The 16,896-nt window shown below is 39.5% G+C and overlaps 1 protein-coding gene across 10 annotated transcripts in view; it reads left to right on the forward strand.

The window, feature by feature from the left end:
• The window catches only part of PARPBP (PARP1 binding protein), an 84,125-nt gene that overhangs the window by 30,985 nt on the left and 36,244 nt on the right, over positions 1–16,896 (forward strand). For 8 of the 10 annotated variants that reach the window (XR_008512098.2, XM_054527565.2, XM_002823654.6 and 5 more), the window contains one exon: positions 604–711. The exons of 1 other annotated variant lie outside the window; for it this stretch is intronic. Coding sequence is in view for 7 of the 9 variants with exons in the window: in XM_054527565.2 (XP_054383540.1) it covers positions 604–711 (108 nt within the window). In the remaining 2 variants the exon portion in view is untranslated. Of the gene's footprint in view, positions 1–603; positions 725–16,896 lie in introns of all 10 variants that reach the window. One more of the 10 variants, XR_008512099.2, reaches the window with a different exon arrangement.

Genomic DNA, 16,896 nt, shown 5'->3' on the forward strand with positions numbered 1-16,896 from the left:
CTGCCTTTGAAAACCCCCTAACCTATGAGTTTTGGATGAGATTGGTTTGAATACTGTCTCCCGTGTGGCATGGCCAGCCTTGTGCCTATTAAACTCTTTTTTGAGACAGGGTATCACTCTGGCACCCAGGTTGGAGTGCAGTGGTGTAGTCGCAGCTCACTGCAGCCTTCCTGGGCTCAAGTGATCATCCCACCTGAGCCTCTTGAGCAGCTGGGACTACAGGCACATGCCACCATGCCCAGCTAATTTTTTGCATCTTTCGCAGAGACAGAGTTTCATTGTGTTGCCCAGGCTGGTCTTGAACTCCCAGGCTCCAGCAATCCACCTGCTTTGGCCACACAAAGTGAGGATTACAGGTGTGAGCCACGGTACCTGACCCTAAACTCTTTACTGCAGTTATGTGGTCTTTATTTGTGTAGCAGACAGGAAGAACCCATGGGCAGTTACATTATGAAGTTTAATTATATGTATTCTTAATGATTGCTAACAACTGTCAGGTAATACTCTCAACTGAAACATTAATGACACTGAGTAGAGCTTTGTGTGAAGTTTTTTTTATAGTCAGCATAGCATTTTATTAGTAATACTCTATGTTTTCTACAGAGTCAACTACTGGATTTTCTGTCTGGCAAACAGTATGCAGTAGGTGATGAAAATGATCTTTCTATACCAACATCACCAACAAGTAAATACAACCATGATAATGAAAAGGTACTGATAAACTGTGAGTAAATTAAAGCAGACTATAATCCCTTTCAAGTCACTGAATTTGGTGGTGGTACCTTAAAGTTACTAATGCTTTGTAAAAATTTTTTTTACAAATCTTTAGTTTGTTTAAAACTGTATTCGCAAAGAATAATACACTGGCGGCTGGTGAGAATGTGATAAAAGAGTCTTTATGGTTTAGGGCCAAGGTAACAGGCATTGAACAAAAATAGTTATCATTCAAAGTATCAGGAAAGTAATTGAAGGTCCAGTTTGTCAGAGTTCTTTGACTCTCTGGTAAACTTCACATTTACTCTTTTAGATGGTTGATCCTTGGGAGAATATGCTCAACTGGAAAATCTGGTCTGTACCCCTTGCAGTAGTACAACTCATATATCAGGAGTTTAGATAATAGGGTTTGTCGTATAAACCACCGAAAAGTAGTGCCACATACAAGTTTGGTTTAATATAATTTACGTTCAGCTGAATACTATGCTGGGTACCTAAACATATATGGTAACCCCACTAACCATAGTAGTAGTACTTACGAAAACGGGGACTAAACTATGACCTTTTTTCTCTCTTGCCCAAATTCCTATTTAAGGGGCCTGGGGAGTCATACCTTCTAAACTGTAACATCTCATCAGATGGGTTTTATTTAACCCTCTATAATGTGGTTTACTTTCCAGCCTGACTCTGACATAACATCACATGACAGATAGAGAAGGAAATAAAAATATTTTACCCCAAAATATGTTTCTTTGCCATATTTTGAAATGGTCCTACAAAGCTGTCTTTTGTGGAGGAAAATTTGCATTTGTAAAGGATCTCTATTAATTAACTAAATCTTTCCCCTTCCAGGCCCTCCCAGTCCTGAAGAGATAACTGAGAGTCTAGCACCTTTTAATAGGAAGCATTTGCCATCTATTGTTTCTAAGGGTGGCCACCTATGAGACTTCATCTACATAATAAGAACCTTGGTCTTCACAATCCCATATCTTAAACCAGAGACTTCTTTCTGCTGATTACAGGTCTTTAGATAATAATTCTTTCAACCAATTGCTTGCCAATCAGAAAATCTTTGAATCTACCTATGACCTGTAAGCCCCATTTCAAGGTGTCCCACCTTTCCAGGCTGAACCAATGTTTACCTCACATGTACTGATTGATGTCTTATGTCTCTCTAAAACATATATTACCCCAGCTACTTGGGAGGCTGAGGCAGGGGAATTGCTTGAACCAGGGAGGTGGAGGTTACAGTGAGCTGAGATCGCACCACTGCACTCCAGCCTGGGTGACAGAGGAAGACTCCATCTCAAAAAAAACAAAAACAAAACAAAAAAACATATATAACCAAGCTATAACCCAACCACCTTGGGCACATGTTCTCAGGATCTCTTGAGACTGCGCCTCAGGCCATTGAGAGACAGGACTAGCTGGATTTCCTAGGCCGACTAAGAATTCCTAAGCCTAGCTGGGAAGATGACTGCATCCACCTTTAAACAAGTGGCTTGCAACTTAGCTCACACTCCACCAATCAGGTAGTAAAGACAGCTCACTAAAATGCTAAACCCAGGCATTCGAGCAGGAGTGGCAACCCCCTTTAGGTCCCCTCCCATTTTATGGGAGCTCTGTTTTCACTCTATTAAATCTTGCAACTGTACACTCTTCTGGTCCCTGTTTGTTATGGCTTGAGCTGAGCTTTCACTCCAGTCCACCACTGCTGTTTGCACTGCTAACTTCAGGCAGGGTGTCTGCTGTGCTCCTGATCTAGCGAGGCGCCCTTTGCCGCTCCCAAGTGGGCTAAAGGCTTGCCATTGTTCCTGCATGGCTAAATGCCCAGGTTCATCCTAATCGAGCTGAACACTAGTCGCTGGGTTCCACAGTTCTCTTCCGTGACCCACGGCTTCTAATAGAGCTATAACACTCACTGCGTGGCCCAAGATTCCATTCTTTGGAATCTGTGAGGCCAAGAACCCTAGGTCAGAGAACAAGAGGCTTACTGCCATCTTGGAAGTGGCCCACCACCATCTTGGGAGCTCTAAGAACAAGGACCCCCTGGTAACACCATGATCACTCATATTTGGCTTAGAATTTACCTTCCTTTTTTTTTTTTTTGAGACGGAGTCTCCTTCTGTCGCCCAGGCTGGAGTGCAGTGGCGTGATCTCGGCTCACTGGAAGCTCTGCCTCCCGAGTTCACGCCATTCTCCTGCCTCAGCCTTCTGAGTAGCTGAGACTACAGGCAACCACCACCACGCCCAGCTAATTTTTTTTTTTTTTTTGTATTTTTAGTAGAGATGGGGTTTCACTCTGTTAGCCAGGTTGGTCTTGATCTCCTGACCTCGTGATCCACCCACCTCAGCCTCCCAAAGTGCTGAGATTACAGGCATGAGCCACTGCGCCCGGCCCAGAATTAACCTTAAATATTTTACAGGGCTTAACTCTTGGCAAAGTTTCTGTGATTAATAAAATCAGCATTGACATAATGAGAATTTAAGAGTGTTGAAAAAAGTAAAATTATATTCAACATATTTTAATTATTTTTGTTTTATTTATTTTGCTTATTATTTTTTTGAGGCAGAGGCTCACTGTGTTGCCCAGGCTGAAGTGCAGTGTGGCATGATCTCTGCTCACTGCAACCACTGCCTCCCAGGTTCAAGTGATCCTCCCACCTCAGCCTCCCAAGTAGCTGGGATTACAAGCGTGCGCCACCACGCCTGGCTGATTTTTGTATTTTTAGTAGAGACCAGGTTTTACCATGATGGTCAGGCTGGCTTCGAACTCCTGATCTCAAGTGATCTGCCTGCCTTGGTCTCCCAAAGTGCTGGGATTACAGACATGAGCCACTGTGCCCAGCCAACATATTTTAGAAATACAATATATAAATGGTCTAGAATGCATTTACTTCCAAAATCACCTGCTCCAGTAAGTTAACACATTTGGTGAATCACCTTCATTTTTGACAAACATTGCTGAGGTAGATTCTTCTATATGTCCCATGTTAAATAGATTGCACTTAAAATATATATTTTATCAGTGCCCTCAAATACTTGTATGTCTCCTTCCTAGATTTAATAAAGTGTTTTATATGTGCATCTGATGTTTTTTCTGTCCTATTTGAAAGTAAGTTGCTGACATGTGGATCCCTAAAATTCCCTAAAGTACATTTCCTAAAAATAATGGCATAACTGCAATATAATAAATAAGAAAAATAAGTATTTTCAAATATCATTTACTAACTTCCATATTTAAACTTCTCCATTTGTCCCCAAAATGGTTTTATATCTCCTTAGACTCTTTTACTCTAGAAGAATTCCCCTAATCTTTTTTTTTTTTAATTTTTCTGATTAATTCCCTGTGGTATTATTTAACTTCTTTCTCTATTTGCTGTATTTCCAATAAATTGGAAGTGATATCTGAAATCTTGCTTAGATTTTGGTTTAATATTTCCTAAGAAATACTTCTTAACTGATGCAGAGTATTTCATTTTATATCTTATTGGGAAACAAACTCAGGTTATCCTAAATTGCCAGGTCTCTCCAGTACAAAGATGTAGTTTTTCCTTTGCTGTCAGCAAAGATCTGTGAGGTGACACTTTGGCACTGTATAAATAATCCTGTTTCTCAATAACCTTTTATCTAATGGTTTTAAGCATTGATGATCCTGACTTGAATCAGTTATTTCTGTAGTATCTATAGAATAGTGAGCTTCTGGCCAGGCGCGGTGGCTCTCGCCTGTAATCCCAGCACTTTGGGAGGCTGAGGCGGGTGGATCACAGGTCAGGAGATCGAGACCATCCTGGCTAACACGGTGAAACCTCGTCTCTGCTAAAAATACAAAAAAGTAGCTGGGTGTAGTGGCGGGCGCCTGTAGTCCCAGTTACTCGGGAGGCTGAGGCAGGAGAATGGCGAGAACCTGGGAGGCGGAGCTTGTAGTGAGCTGAGATGATGCCACTGTACTCCAGCCTGGGAGGGAGTGCGAGACTCCATCTCAAAAAAAAAAAAAAAAAAAAAAGAATAGTGAGCTTCTAATTCTGTTATGTCTTTACATTAATTACTTGCCATTTCTCAGTAAAGCTTTATCTTATCAAATGAGATGAAGTATCCTTCTCTAAAAATCTCAGGGTAACTCCTTAATTCTCTACCAATTTAGGGGTTAGTGTAATAGTTATATATAATATAAGCAAATTAGATATTTATTCTTTTATTGTTCTCCTTTTTGTATGTCTATTATATGGATTCATGAATTTATATTTATTCAGTGTTTTAAAATGAGTTACACTCATTAATCTTTGATGCTAAAATAGAGGAAGCTGCTTCAAGCAGGTTTTTGTGTCTTTTTTACATGCTCTAGTAGACTTTTCAAGCATTTTCCTCTTTTCTGGTACAAGAAAATATCCCAAGCCCACCTTGAATGTTTTCTGCCCAGACCTGGTTCCTTTTAGAGATTTGCAACTATTTTCTCTTGCTTGAAATTAATTTTTCACTTAAATTTCCTTTCTTTTCCCTTGATGCTCCAAATCTTGGCAAAGTGATTGCCAAATTGCCTGATCTTTTCTTGGTGGCGCTTGAGCAGTGTATTTGTGTATCAAAAGGGTAGATTACTTAAAGATCTCTTTTATCTATCCTGTATGTGCTATAGGGAGGAAATTATAATTGTTATATTTGTATTTTTAAAGAGGAATGAACCAATTTGTATATGTGAAAAGAATTAAGCTTTTAGAACTTTGGCTTATAAAGTTTAAAGGGGTATCTGTGACTAAAGATTATAAGCATGTAGTTTCCTGATTTAAACAACACTGATAGTTTCATTGTGTTAATTCTCTAATTTCTAACTTTTGCTTTCTTGGATTGTATTTTCTAATAGAATTTTATCTACTAGTTCAACTAATGGATTTGATTTTCTGAGGAGTATTAAATTGGCAGCCATCTTCCTAGCCATGCTTCTGTTACTTGCAGTTTCTAATTTTTCTTTTTACAAGGTCTTTTTGGAAGTCAATGTATTTCTTTTTTCCCCTTGGAGACGGAGTTTCACTCTGTCACCCAGGCTGGAGTGCAGTGGCGCGATCTCAGCTCACTGCAACCTCCGCCTCCTGGGTTCAAGCAATTCTCCTGCCTTAGCCTCCTGAGTAGCTGGGATTACAGGGACGTGCCACCACGCCTGGCTAATTTTGTATTTTTAGTAGAGACAGGGTTTCACCATGTTGGCCAGGCTGGTCTTGAACTCCTGACCACGTGATCCACCCACCTCGGCCTCCCAAAGTGCTGGGATTACAGGCGTGAGCCACCGCACCCGGCTGGAAGTCAATGTAGCTCTAATTAAAATCCTAATGTGAATTTTTGGGCTGCAGTCTTGCAAAGAAATATTTTGACCATCAAATGTGTTTACTAATATGACACCAGAGTCTTCAAGTAGGTGAATGGGTTGAATTTGAGAAACAGTATTTTTTTGTTTCCTTATTTTATTTTACTTCATTTTATTTTTCCTAAGGTACTAAACCATTGCTTTTAAAATTCTGAAGTAATGAAGGGAATAATAGAATAAAGGCCAGAAAAAGAAAATCATCAGTTAAAAAAAAATCTACTAAGTATCTTAGTTTTTGTCCAACTTTTTTTTTGTCAGTATATATAAGCATTTATGCATTGGCAAACAAAAGTTAAAAAAAGACCCTGTATAAATTGTTAATCTTCTCAGTTTAGAAAAACTGACTTTCTTCAAACTGAGGTTGAATATCTGCCTCTCAGTAAGAAGAGATAGGAAAAGAAACTTGGAATTGTCAGAAAGCTTAAATAAAATTGTCCAGCTTCTAAACAAACATTGCAAATACTTTGTGGTATGGATAGAATCAGTTTGTTAAACAAATAAACAGAACAGTATCCTTATTTTTGGTGTCTTGGTAAAGGCTTCAATCTTGTGGATTTTTTCAATTTAGGCCCTTGCTCTTGGACATCATAACTATACTTATGTGGACTGCTTTTCCAGGGAACCTCTTTAAAACTCACTTGTAAATACAAGAGCAAGGAAACCATAACAGCCATGTTATCTGACCATAATAAGAGGGATAGATTTCCAATTGCAGCCATGAGTTAAAAGAAACACTCTAACTGTGAGGACTCCAAGATGTTTTTCCCTGAAGTTTGCCCAACATCACAGATCAGAAGGACAAAATTTGCTAACCTTAAAGAGCAAGTTGTAGATGTGACAGCTTAAGCCCTGGTTTTGTACCCAATTAGGATCAGGTATATACATATTTGTTAAGTTCTTGTTATTTTTGAACAGCAGAAGCACAGTGAGATAGAGATTGCATAAAGTTAAATGTAGGAAAAGTTTCTGATTACAATGTGAATGTCACTTTTTCTCTGCTTTGATTTTTGGTAAATTGTGTTATTCTTCTCAAATGTCAAAGGAATACAAAGAATTGTGTTTTAGACAGACTACTGCACTGTGAAGTTAAAATGGAAACTCATATTATAGACTTATGTAATAGAAGTATTGTGATTTACTGTGAAAATAAAGATAAAAGGACATTTGAAATATGAGCAGAGGCTGGGCATGGTGGCTCATGCCTGTAATCCCAGCACTTTGGGAGGCTGAGGCAGGCAGATCACCTGAGGTCAGGAGTTTGACACCAGCCTGACCAACATGGAGAAATCCCGTCTCTACTAAAAATACAAAATTATCCAGGCATGGTGGCACATGCCTGTAATCTCAGCTACTTGGGAGGCTGAGGCAGGAGAATCGCTTGAACTTGGGGGGCTGAGGTTGCGGTGAGCTGAGATCGTGTCATTGCACTCCAGCCTGGACAACAAGAGGGAAACATCATCTCAAAAAAAAAAAAAAAAAAAAGAAATATAATCAGAAAACTATATTATACGTTATTTTATAAAATTTTAGGAGAAACCTTAAACTCATTTTTATTTGGTTGTGACTTAGAATACCTTTCTTTGTAAGGCACCATAATAAAAAATTTGAGCATTTATTTTATCCCAGGTAAGTTTTTTTTTCTTTGGAGACAGTCTCATTCTGTCGCTCAGGCTGGAGGGCAGTAGCACTATCTTGGCTCACTGCAATCTCCACCTCCCAGGTTCAAGTGATTCTTGTGCCACAGCCTCCCGAGTAGCTGGGATTACAGGTGTGTGCCACCACGTCCAGCCAATTTTTTTGTATTTTTAGTAGAGACAGGGTTTCGTTGTGTTGGCCAGGCTGGTCTTGAACTCTTGGCCTCAAGTGACCCACCTGCCTTGGCCTCCTAGTGGTGGGATTACAGGTGTGAGCCACCACACCCAGCCTCAGGTAAGTTTTTCTTAATAGATTTTTAATTTTGAAATTTTTAAAAGGCCAAATTTATGTATTAATTTTTCTTTCATTCATCATGGAATGAAAACTCATTGAGAATCTATTGACAAAAACAGATTGATTACCTGCTATAATGTGAGTCATTCTGTTAGGATCTAAGGACACATGATTTGCTCTCATGGAACTCACAAAGTAATAGGAGGATGAAGAAATGTTATCAGAAAGTAGCTAGGCATGGTGGCTCATGCCTGTAATCCCAGCACTTTGGGAGGTCAAGGCAGGAGGATCACTTGAGCCCAGGAGTGCAAGATTAGGCTGGGCAACATAGTGAAATATTGTACCCTTAAAAAAATATTAAAAAGAAAAGTATCAGGAAGTGTTAACACCTATGCAGAGAATTATATTAGGGTGATATGCAGAGTTATCACAGGATGGCAGGAAAGAGAATACATGAATGTCTACTTTAGATTAGGGGATCAGGGAGCATCTCTGAAAAGGTAACATTTACTTAATATGCAAGAAAAAATCTTTCTCATGGTTAATCTTTAAACTTTGTTTTCTTGTAATTAATTTTGCCTAAGTTCTATCTCAAGTCCATGTTTAAGGCAATTCTTTCCTGTCCAGTGAAGTTTTTCTTTTAAATTGACTGTGCTTGCCTCTTACTTTTTAATAATTGTTTTTTACATGGAAATTTAAACAGTCAAAATATATTATCTTTTGAATTTATTTTAAGGTGTATATGCTTAATAATTATCTAAGAGGCTTGCTAAGGATTTGTAATTTTTTGTTGCTGCCTTTTTTAGTTTCTTTTATGCTTCAAAAATTTAACATGTGATTAGATTGAATATGATGAAATTTTAGTTTTAATAAGGGAAATATTTTCTTATCATTTACAGATGATAAATTCCTGGGATATTAGTTGTGACTGACATTACTGAAGGATTTTTGAATTTCATGTGTTTTGAGTGGGAATCGAGTTTAGAATTTGTGAGTCTGTTATCTGAGGGAATAGGCAAGAATATGATTTCAAGTGGACAGTTTGGGAACAATAAGAATTAGAAACAGGATTCTAGAGCAGAGGGTGGGATCAAAGTAGTTGAGAAGGCAAAAATAGGAAGAAAATTCCATGCAAGGAATTTAATTTTGTGCTGCTCATGGTGGCTCACACCTGTACTCCCAGCACTTTGGGAGGTCAAGGCAGAAGGATCAGTGGAGCCCACGACTTCAACACCAACCTGGGCAACATAGTGGGACCCTGTCTCTACAAAAAATAAAAAAGTTTTGCTGCTTGTGGTGGCACATGCCTGTAATCCTAGCTACTGGGGAGGCTGAGGCAGAAGGATCACTTAAGCCTGGGAGGTTGAGGTTACAGTGTGCCCTGATTGTGCCACTGCACTCCAGCCTAACAGCAAGACCCTGTTTCTCAAAAAAAAAAAAAAAAAAAAGGAATTTGATTTTGATGAAATCCAATTTATCTTTTATTTTAAATTTATTTATTTATTATTATTATGCTTTAGGTTTTAGGATACATGTGCTCAATGTGCAGGTTAGTTAAATATGAATATATGTGCCATGCTGGTGCGCTGCACCCACCAACTCGTCATCTAGCATTAGGTATATCTCCCAATGCTATCCCTCCCCCCTCCCCCCAACCCCACAACAGTCCCCAGAGTGTGATGATCCCCTTCCTGTGTCCATGTGTTCTCATTGTTCAATTCCCACCTATGAGTGAGAATATGCAGTGTTTGGTTTTTTGTTCTTGCCATAGTTTACTGAGAATGATGATTTCCAATTTCATCCATGTCCCTACAAAGGACATGAACTCATCATTTTTTATGGCTGCATAGTATTCCATGGTGTATATGTGCCACATTTTCTTAATCCAGTCTATCATTGTTGGACATTTGGGTTGGTTCCAAGTCTTTCCTATTGTGAATAATGCCGCAATAAACATAGGTGTGCATATGTCTTTATAGCAGCATGATTTATAGTCCTTTGGGTATATACCCAGTAATGGGATGGCTGGGTCAAATGGTATTTCTAGTTCTAGATCCCTGAGGAATCGCCACACTGACCTCCACAATGGTTGAACTAGTTTCCAGTCCCACCAACAGTGTCAAAGTGTTCCTATTTCTCCACATCCTCTCCAGCACCTGTTGTTTCCTGACTTTTTAATGATCGCCATTCTAACTGGTGTGAGATGGTATCTCATTGTGGTTTTGATTTGCATTTATCTGATGGCCAGTGATGGTGAGCATTTTTTCATGTGTTTCTTGGCTGCATGAATATCTTCTTTTGAGAAGTGTCTGTTCATGTCCTTCGCCCACTTTTTGATGGGGTTGTTTGTTTTTTTCTTGTAAATTTGTTTGAGTTCATTGTAGATCCTGGATATTAGCCCTTTGTCAGATGAGTAGGTTGCGAAAATTTTCTCCCATTTTGTAGGTTGCCTGTTCACTCTGATGGTAGTTTCTTTTGCTGTGCAGAAGCTCTTTAGTTTAATTAGATCCCATTTGTCAATTTTGGCTTTTGTTGCCATTGCTTTTGGTGTTTTAGACATGAAGTCCTTGCCCATGCCTATGTCCTAAATGGTAATGCCTAGGTTTTCTTCTAGGGTTTTTATGGTTTTAGGTCTAACATTTAAGTCTTTAATCCATCTTGAATTGATTTTTGTATAAGGCGTAAGGAAGGGATCCAGTTTCAGCTTTCTACATATGGCTAGCCAGTTTTCCCAGCACCATTTATTAAATAGGGAATCCTTTCCCCATTGCTTGTTTTTGTCAGGTTTGTCAAAGATCAGATAGTTGTAGATATGTGGCATTATTTCTGATGGCTCTGTTCTGTTCCATTGATCTATATCTCTGTTTTGGTACCAGTACCATGCTGTTTTGGTTACTGTAGCCTTGTAGTATAGTTTGAAGTTAGGTAGTGTAATGCCTCCAGCTTTGTTCTTTTGGCTTAGGATTGACTTGGCGATGTGGGCTCTTTTTTGGTTCCATATGAACTTTAAAGTAGTTTTTTCCAATTCTGTGAAGAAAGTCATTGGTAGCTTGATGGGGATGGCATTGAATCTGTAAATTACCTTGGGCAGTATGGCCATTTTCATGATATTGATTCTTCCTACCCATGAGCATGGAATGTTCTTCCATTTGTTTGTATCTTCTTTTATTTCCTTGAGTAGTGGTTTGTAGTTCTCCTTGAAGAGGTCCTTCACGTCCCTTGTAAGTTGGATTCCTAGGTATTTTATTCTCTTTGAAGCAATTGTGAATGGGAGTTCACTCATGATTTGGCTCTGTTTGTTTGTTGTTGGTGTATAAGAATGCTTTTGATTTTTGTACATTGATTTTGTGTCCTGAGACTTTGCTGAAGTTGCTTATCAGTTTAAGGAGATTTTGGGCTGAGACAATGGGGTTTTCTAGATATACAATCATGTCGTCTGCAAACAGGGACAATTTGACTTCCTCTTTTCCTAATTGAATACCCTTTATTTCCTTCTGCCTAATTGACCTGGCCAGAACTTCCAACATTATGTTGAATAGGAGTGGTGAGAGAGGGCATCCCTGTCTTGTGCCAGTTTTCAAAGGGAATGCTTCCAGTTTTTGCCCATTCAGTATGATATTGGCTGTGGGTTTGTCATAGATAGCTCTTATTATTTTGAGATACGTCCTATCAATACCTAATTTCTTGAGAGTTTTTAGCATGAAGGGTTGTTGAATTTTGTCAAAGGCCTTTTCTGCGTCTATTGAGATAATCATGTGGTTTTTGTCTTTGGTTCTGTTTATATGCTGGATTACATTTATTGATTTGCGTATATTGAACCAGCCTTGCATCCCAGGGATGAAGCCCCCTTGATCATGGTGGATAAGCTTTTTGATGTGCTGCTGGATTTGGTTTGCCAGTATTTTATTGAGGATTTTTGCATCAATGTTCATCAAGGATATTGGTCTAAAATTCTCTTTTTTTGTTGTGTCTCTGCCAGGCTTTGGTATCAGGATGATGCTGGCCTCATAAAATGAGTTAGGGAGGATTCCCTCTTTTTCTGTTGATTGTAATAGTTTCAGAAGGAATGGTACCAGTTGCTCCTTGTACCTCTGGTAGAATTCGGCTGTGAATCCATCTGGTCCTGGACTTTTTTTGATTGGTAAGCTATTGATTATTGCCACAATTTCAGATCCTGTTATTGGTCTATTCAGAGATTCAACTTCTTCCTGGTTTAGTCTTGGGAGAGTGTATGTGTCGAGGAATTTATCTTTTTCTTCTAGATTTTCTAGTTTATTTGCGTAGAGGTGTTTGTAATATTCTCTGATGGTAGTTTGTATTTCTGTGGGATCGGTGGTGATATCCCCTTTATCATTTTTTATTGCATCTGTTTGAGTCTTCTCTCTTTTTTTCTTTATTAATCTTGCTAGCGGTCTATCAATTTTGTTGATCCTTTCAAAAAACCAGCTCCTGGATTCATTTATTTTTTGAAGGGTTTTTTGTGTCTATTTCCTTCAGTTCTGCTCTGATTTTAGTTATTTCTTGCCTTCTGCTAGCTTTTGAATGTGTTTGCTGTTGCTTTTCTAGTTCTTTTAATTGTGATGTTAGGATGTCAATTTTGGATCTTTCCTGCTTTCTCTTGTGGGCATTTAGTGCTATAAATTTCCCTCTACACACTGCTTTGAATGCATCCCAGAGATTCTGGTATGTTGTGTCTTGGTTCTCGTTGGTTTCAAAGAACTTCTTTATTTCTGCCTTCATTTCGTTATGTACCCAGTAGTCATTCAGGAGCAGGTTGTTCAGTTTCCATGTAGTTGAGCGGTTTTGAGTGAGATTCTTAATCCTGAGTTCTAGCTTGATTGCACTGTGATCTGAGAGATAGTTTGTTATAATTTCTGTTCTTTTACATTTACTGAGGAGAGCTTTACTTCCAACTATGTGGTCAATTTTGGAATAGGTGTGGTGTGGTGCTGAAAAAAATGTATATTCTGTTGATTTGGGGTGGAGAGTTCTGTAGATGTCTATTAGGTCCGCTTGGTACAGGGCTGAGTTCAATTCCTGGGTATCCTTGTTGACTTTCTGTCTCGTTGATCTGTCTAATGTTGACAGTGGGGTGTTAAAGTCTCCCATTGTTAATGTGTGGGAGTCTAAGTCTCTTTGTAGGTCACTCAGGACTTGCTTTATGAATCTGGGTGCTCCTGTATTGGGTGCATATATATATTTAGGATAGTTAGCTCTTCTTGTTGAATTGATCCCTTTACCATTATGTAATGGCCTTCTTTGTCTCTTTTGATCTTTGTTGGTTTAAAGTCTGTTTTATCAGAGACTAGGATTGCAACCCCTGCCTTTTTTTGTTTTCCGTTTGCTTGGTAGATCTTCCTCCATCCTTTTATTTTGAGCCTATGTGTGTCTCTGCACGTGAGATGGGTTTCCTGAATACAGCACACTCATGGGTCTTGACTCTTTATCCAATTTGCCAGTCTGTGTCTTTTAATTGGAGCATTTAGTCTATTTACATTTAAAATTAATATTGTTATGTGTGAATTTGATCCTGTCATTATGATGTCAGCTGGTTATTTTGCTCGTTGGTTGATGCAGTCTCTTCCTAGTCTCGATGGTCTTTATATTTTGGCATGATTTTGCAGCAGCTGGTACCGGTTGTGCCTTTCCATGTTTAGCGCTTCCTTCAGGAGCTCTTGTAGGGCAGGCCTGGTGGTGACAAAATCTCTCAGCATTTGCTTGTCTGTAAAGGATTTTATTTCTCCTTCACTTATGAAGCTTAGTTTGGCTGGATATGAAATTCTGGGTTGAAAATTCTTTTCTTTAAGAATGTTGAATATTGGCCCCCACTCTCTTCTGGCTTGTAGAGTTTCTGCTGAGAGATCTGCTGTTAGTCTGATGGGCTTCCCTTTGAGGGTAACCCGACCTTTCTCTCTGGCTGCCCTTAACATTTTTTCCTTCATTTCAACTTTGGTGAATCTCACAATTATGTGTCTTGGAGTTGCTCTTCTCGAGGAGTATCTTTGTGGCGTTCTCTGTATTTCCTGAATCTGAATGTTGGCCTGCCTTGCTAGATTGGGGAAGTTCTCCTGGATAATATCCTGCAGAGTGTTTTCCAACTTGGTTCCATTCTCCCCATCACTTTCAGGTACACCAATCAGACGTAGATTTGGTCTTTTCACATAGTCCCATATTTCTTGGAGGCTTTGCTCATTTCTTTTTATTCTTTTTTCTCTAAACTTCCCTTCTCGCTTCATTTCATTCATTTCATCTTCCATCGCTGAGATTCTTTCTTCCATTTGATCGCATCGGCTCCTGAGGCTTCTGCATTCTTCACGTAGTTCTCGAGCCTTGGTTTTCAGCTCCATCAGCTCCTTCAAGCACTTCTCTGTATTGGTTATTCTAGTTATACATTATTCTAAATTTTTTCAAAGTTTTCAACTTCTTTGCCTTTGGTTTGAATATCCTCCCATAGCTCGGAGTAATTGGATCATCTGAAGCCTTCTTCTCTCAGCTCGTCAAGGTCATTCTCCGTCCAGCTTTGATCCGTTGCTGGTGAGGAACTGCGTTCCTTTGGAGGAGGAGAGGCGTTCTGCCTTTTAGAGTTTCCAGTTTTTCTGCTCTGTTTTTTCCCCATCTTTGTGGTTTGATCTACTTTTGGTCTTTGATGATGCTGATGTACAGATGGGTTTTTGGTGTGGATGTCCTTTCTGTTTGTTAGTTTTCCTTCTAACAGACAGGACCCTCAGCTGCAGGTTTGTTGGAGTACCAGGCTGGCCGTGTGAGGTGTCAGTCTGCCCCTGCTGGGGGTTGCCTCCCAGTTAGGCTGCTCGGGGGTCAGGGGTCAGGGACCCACTTGAGGAAGGAGGCAGTCTGCCCGTTCTCAGATCTCCAGCTGCGTGCTGGGAGAACCACTGCTCTCTTCAAAGCTGTCAGACAGGGACATTTAAGTCTGCAGAGGTTACTACTGTCTTTTTGTTTGTCTGTGCCCTGCTCCCAGAGGTGGAGCCTACAGAGGCAGGCAGGCCTCCTTGAGCTGTGGTGGGCTCCACCCAGTTCGAGCTTTCCAGCTGCTTTGTTTACCTAAGCAAGCCTGGAGAATGGCGGGCGCCCCTCCCCCAGCCTCGCTGCTGCCTTGCAGTTTGATCTCAGACTGCTGTGCTAGCAATCAGCGAGACTCCGTGGGCGTAGGACCCTCTGAGCCAGGTGCGGGATACAATCTCCTGGTGTGCCGTTTTTTAAGCCGGTGGGAAAAGCGCAGTATTAGGGTGGGAGTGACCCGATTTTCCAGGTGCCGTCTGTCACCCCTTTCTTTGACTAGGAAAGGGAACTCCCTGACCCCTTGCGCTTCCTGAGTGAGGCAATGCCTCGCCCTTCTTCGGCTCGCGCACGGTGCGCGCACCCACTGACCTGCGCCCACTATCTGGCACTCCCTAGTGAGATGAACCTGGTACCTCAGATGGAAATGCAGAAATCACCCGTCTTCTGCGTTGCTCACGCTGGGAGCTGTAGACCGGAGCTGTTCCTATTTGGCCATCTTGGCTCCTCCCCAATTTATCTTTTTATTTTTCTTTTTCTCATTGTGCTTCTGGTGTCTTTTGTAAGAACTCTTTGCCTTATTCCAGGTCATGAAGATTTTCTATTATGTTTTCTTTTAAAAGTTTAATAGTTTATATTGTACATTTATAGACTTATGATCCACTTTGAGTTTACTTTTATAAAAGGTGTGAAGTTTAAGTTGAAGTTCATGTGTTTTGCATATGGATGACCAATTACTCTAACACCAGTTATTGAAAAGACTGTCTTTTCTTCATTGTTCCTTTTGCACATTTGTGAAAAATCAGATTGCTATATTTGTGTTGGTCTGTTTCTGCACGCTATTCTGTTCCACTGAGCTGAGTGTTCTTTCGTAAATACTACTCTATGTTAATTATTGTAATCGTATAGTAATTTAGATTGTTTCTCAGCGTTTTTAATATACTGTTCCAATATCATCTGGCCTACATACTTCTGGATGATTTGTTAACCTTATTATTGTTCCTCTGTAGGTAATGTGTCATATTGTTCTGGCTGCACTTAAGATTTTCTCTTACCTTTGGCTGTCAGAGTTTGTATTCCTTTTGTTTGGTTTTCCTACTTAAATAGCTTATTGGATCTATATATTAATGTTTTCTACTAAATTTGGGATGCCTTGGGACAAAATATATTCATATATTTTTTCTACTCTTTCCACTTCTCTTCAGGGATTCCAATTACGTGTATGTTTGAACTCTTAAATTGTCTCATTAATCCCTTTGGTTCTTTCATCTTTTTTTTTGTTGTTGTTCTCCTTTGTTTTTCAGATTTGGTAATATCTATTGGTTTGTCTATAAGTTCAACAATACTTTCTTCTACTCTCTCCAAATTGCTGTTGAACCCATCAAGCAAATTTTGTTTTACTTATTGTACTTTTCATTTCCAGAATTTATTTTGTCCACTTTTCTGTTGACATTCCCTCTGTTAATTTGTTGATAACAGATATTCTTTTAATTCATTGAACATATTTCCTTTTAATATCTTGAACATAATTCATAATAACTGCCTTGATGTTTTTCTCCTAAACTCGGCATCTAGGTCTACTTGGTGACAATTTCTATTGACTGCTTTTTACCTTGAGTAGGGGGGTCACACCTTCTTTTTTCTTTGTTTATTGATTTTTGGATGAAAACTGGATATTATAGGTAATATTTTGTAACAACTCTGGATTCCTCTATGTTCTTCTGAGAAATATTGTGTTTTTGTGCTAGTGGGCAACTGACTTGCCTGAATTCCAACTTAATACTCTGTCTCCATTCTATGTTGGTATACAACTGCTGATATCTGTTCTTGGGTCTTCCTTTGCTGCTTTTTTTAGCTGGATTTTTGTAGGTCTCCCCTCT

This window comes from Pongo abelii, chromosome 10 (assembly GCF_028885655.2).
Source record: "Pongo abelii isolate AG06213 chromosome 10, NHGRI_mPonAbe1-v2.0_pri, whole genome shotgun sequence".
NCBI lineage: Eukaryota > Metazoa > Chordata > Mammalia > Primates > Hominidae > Pongo > Pongo abelii.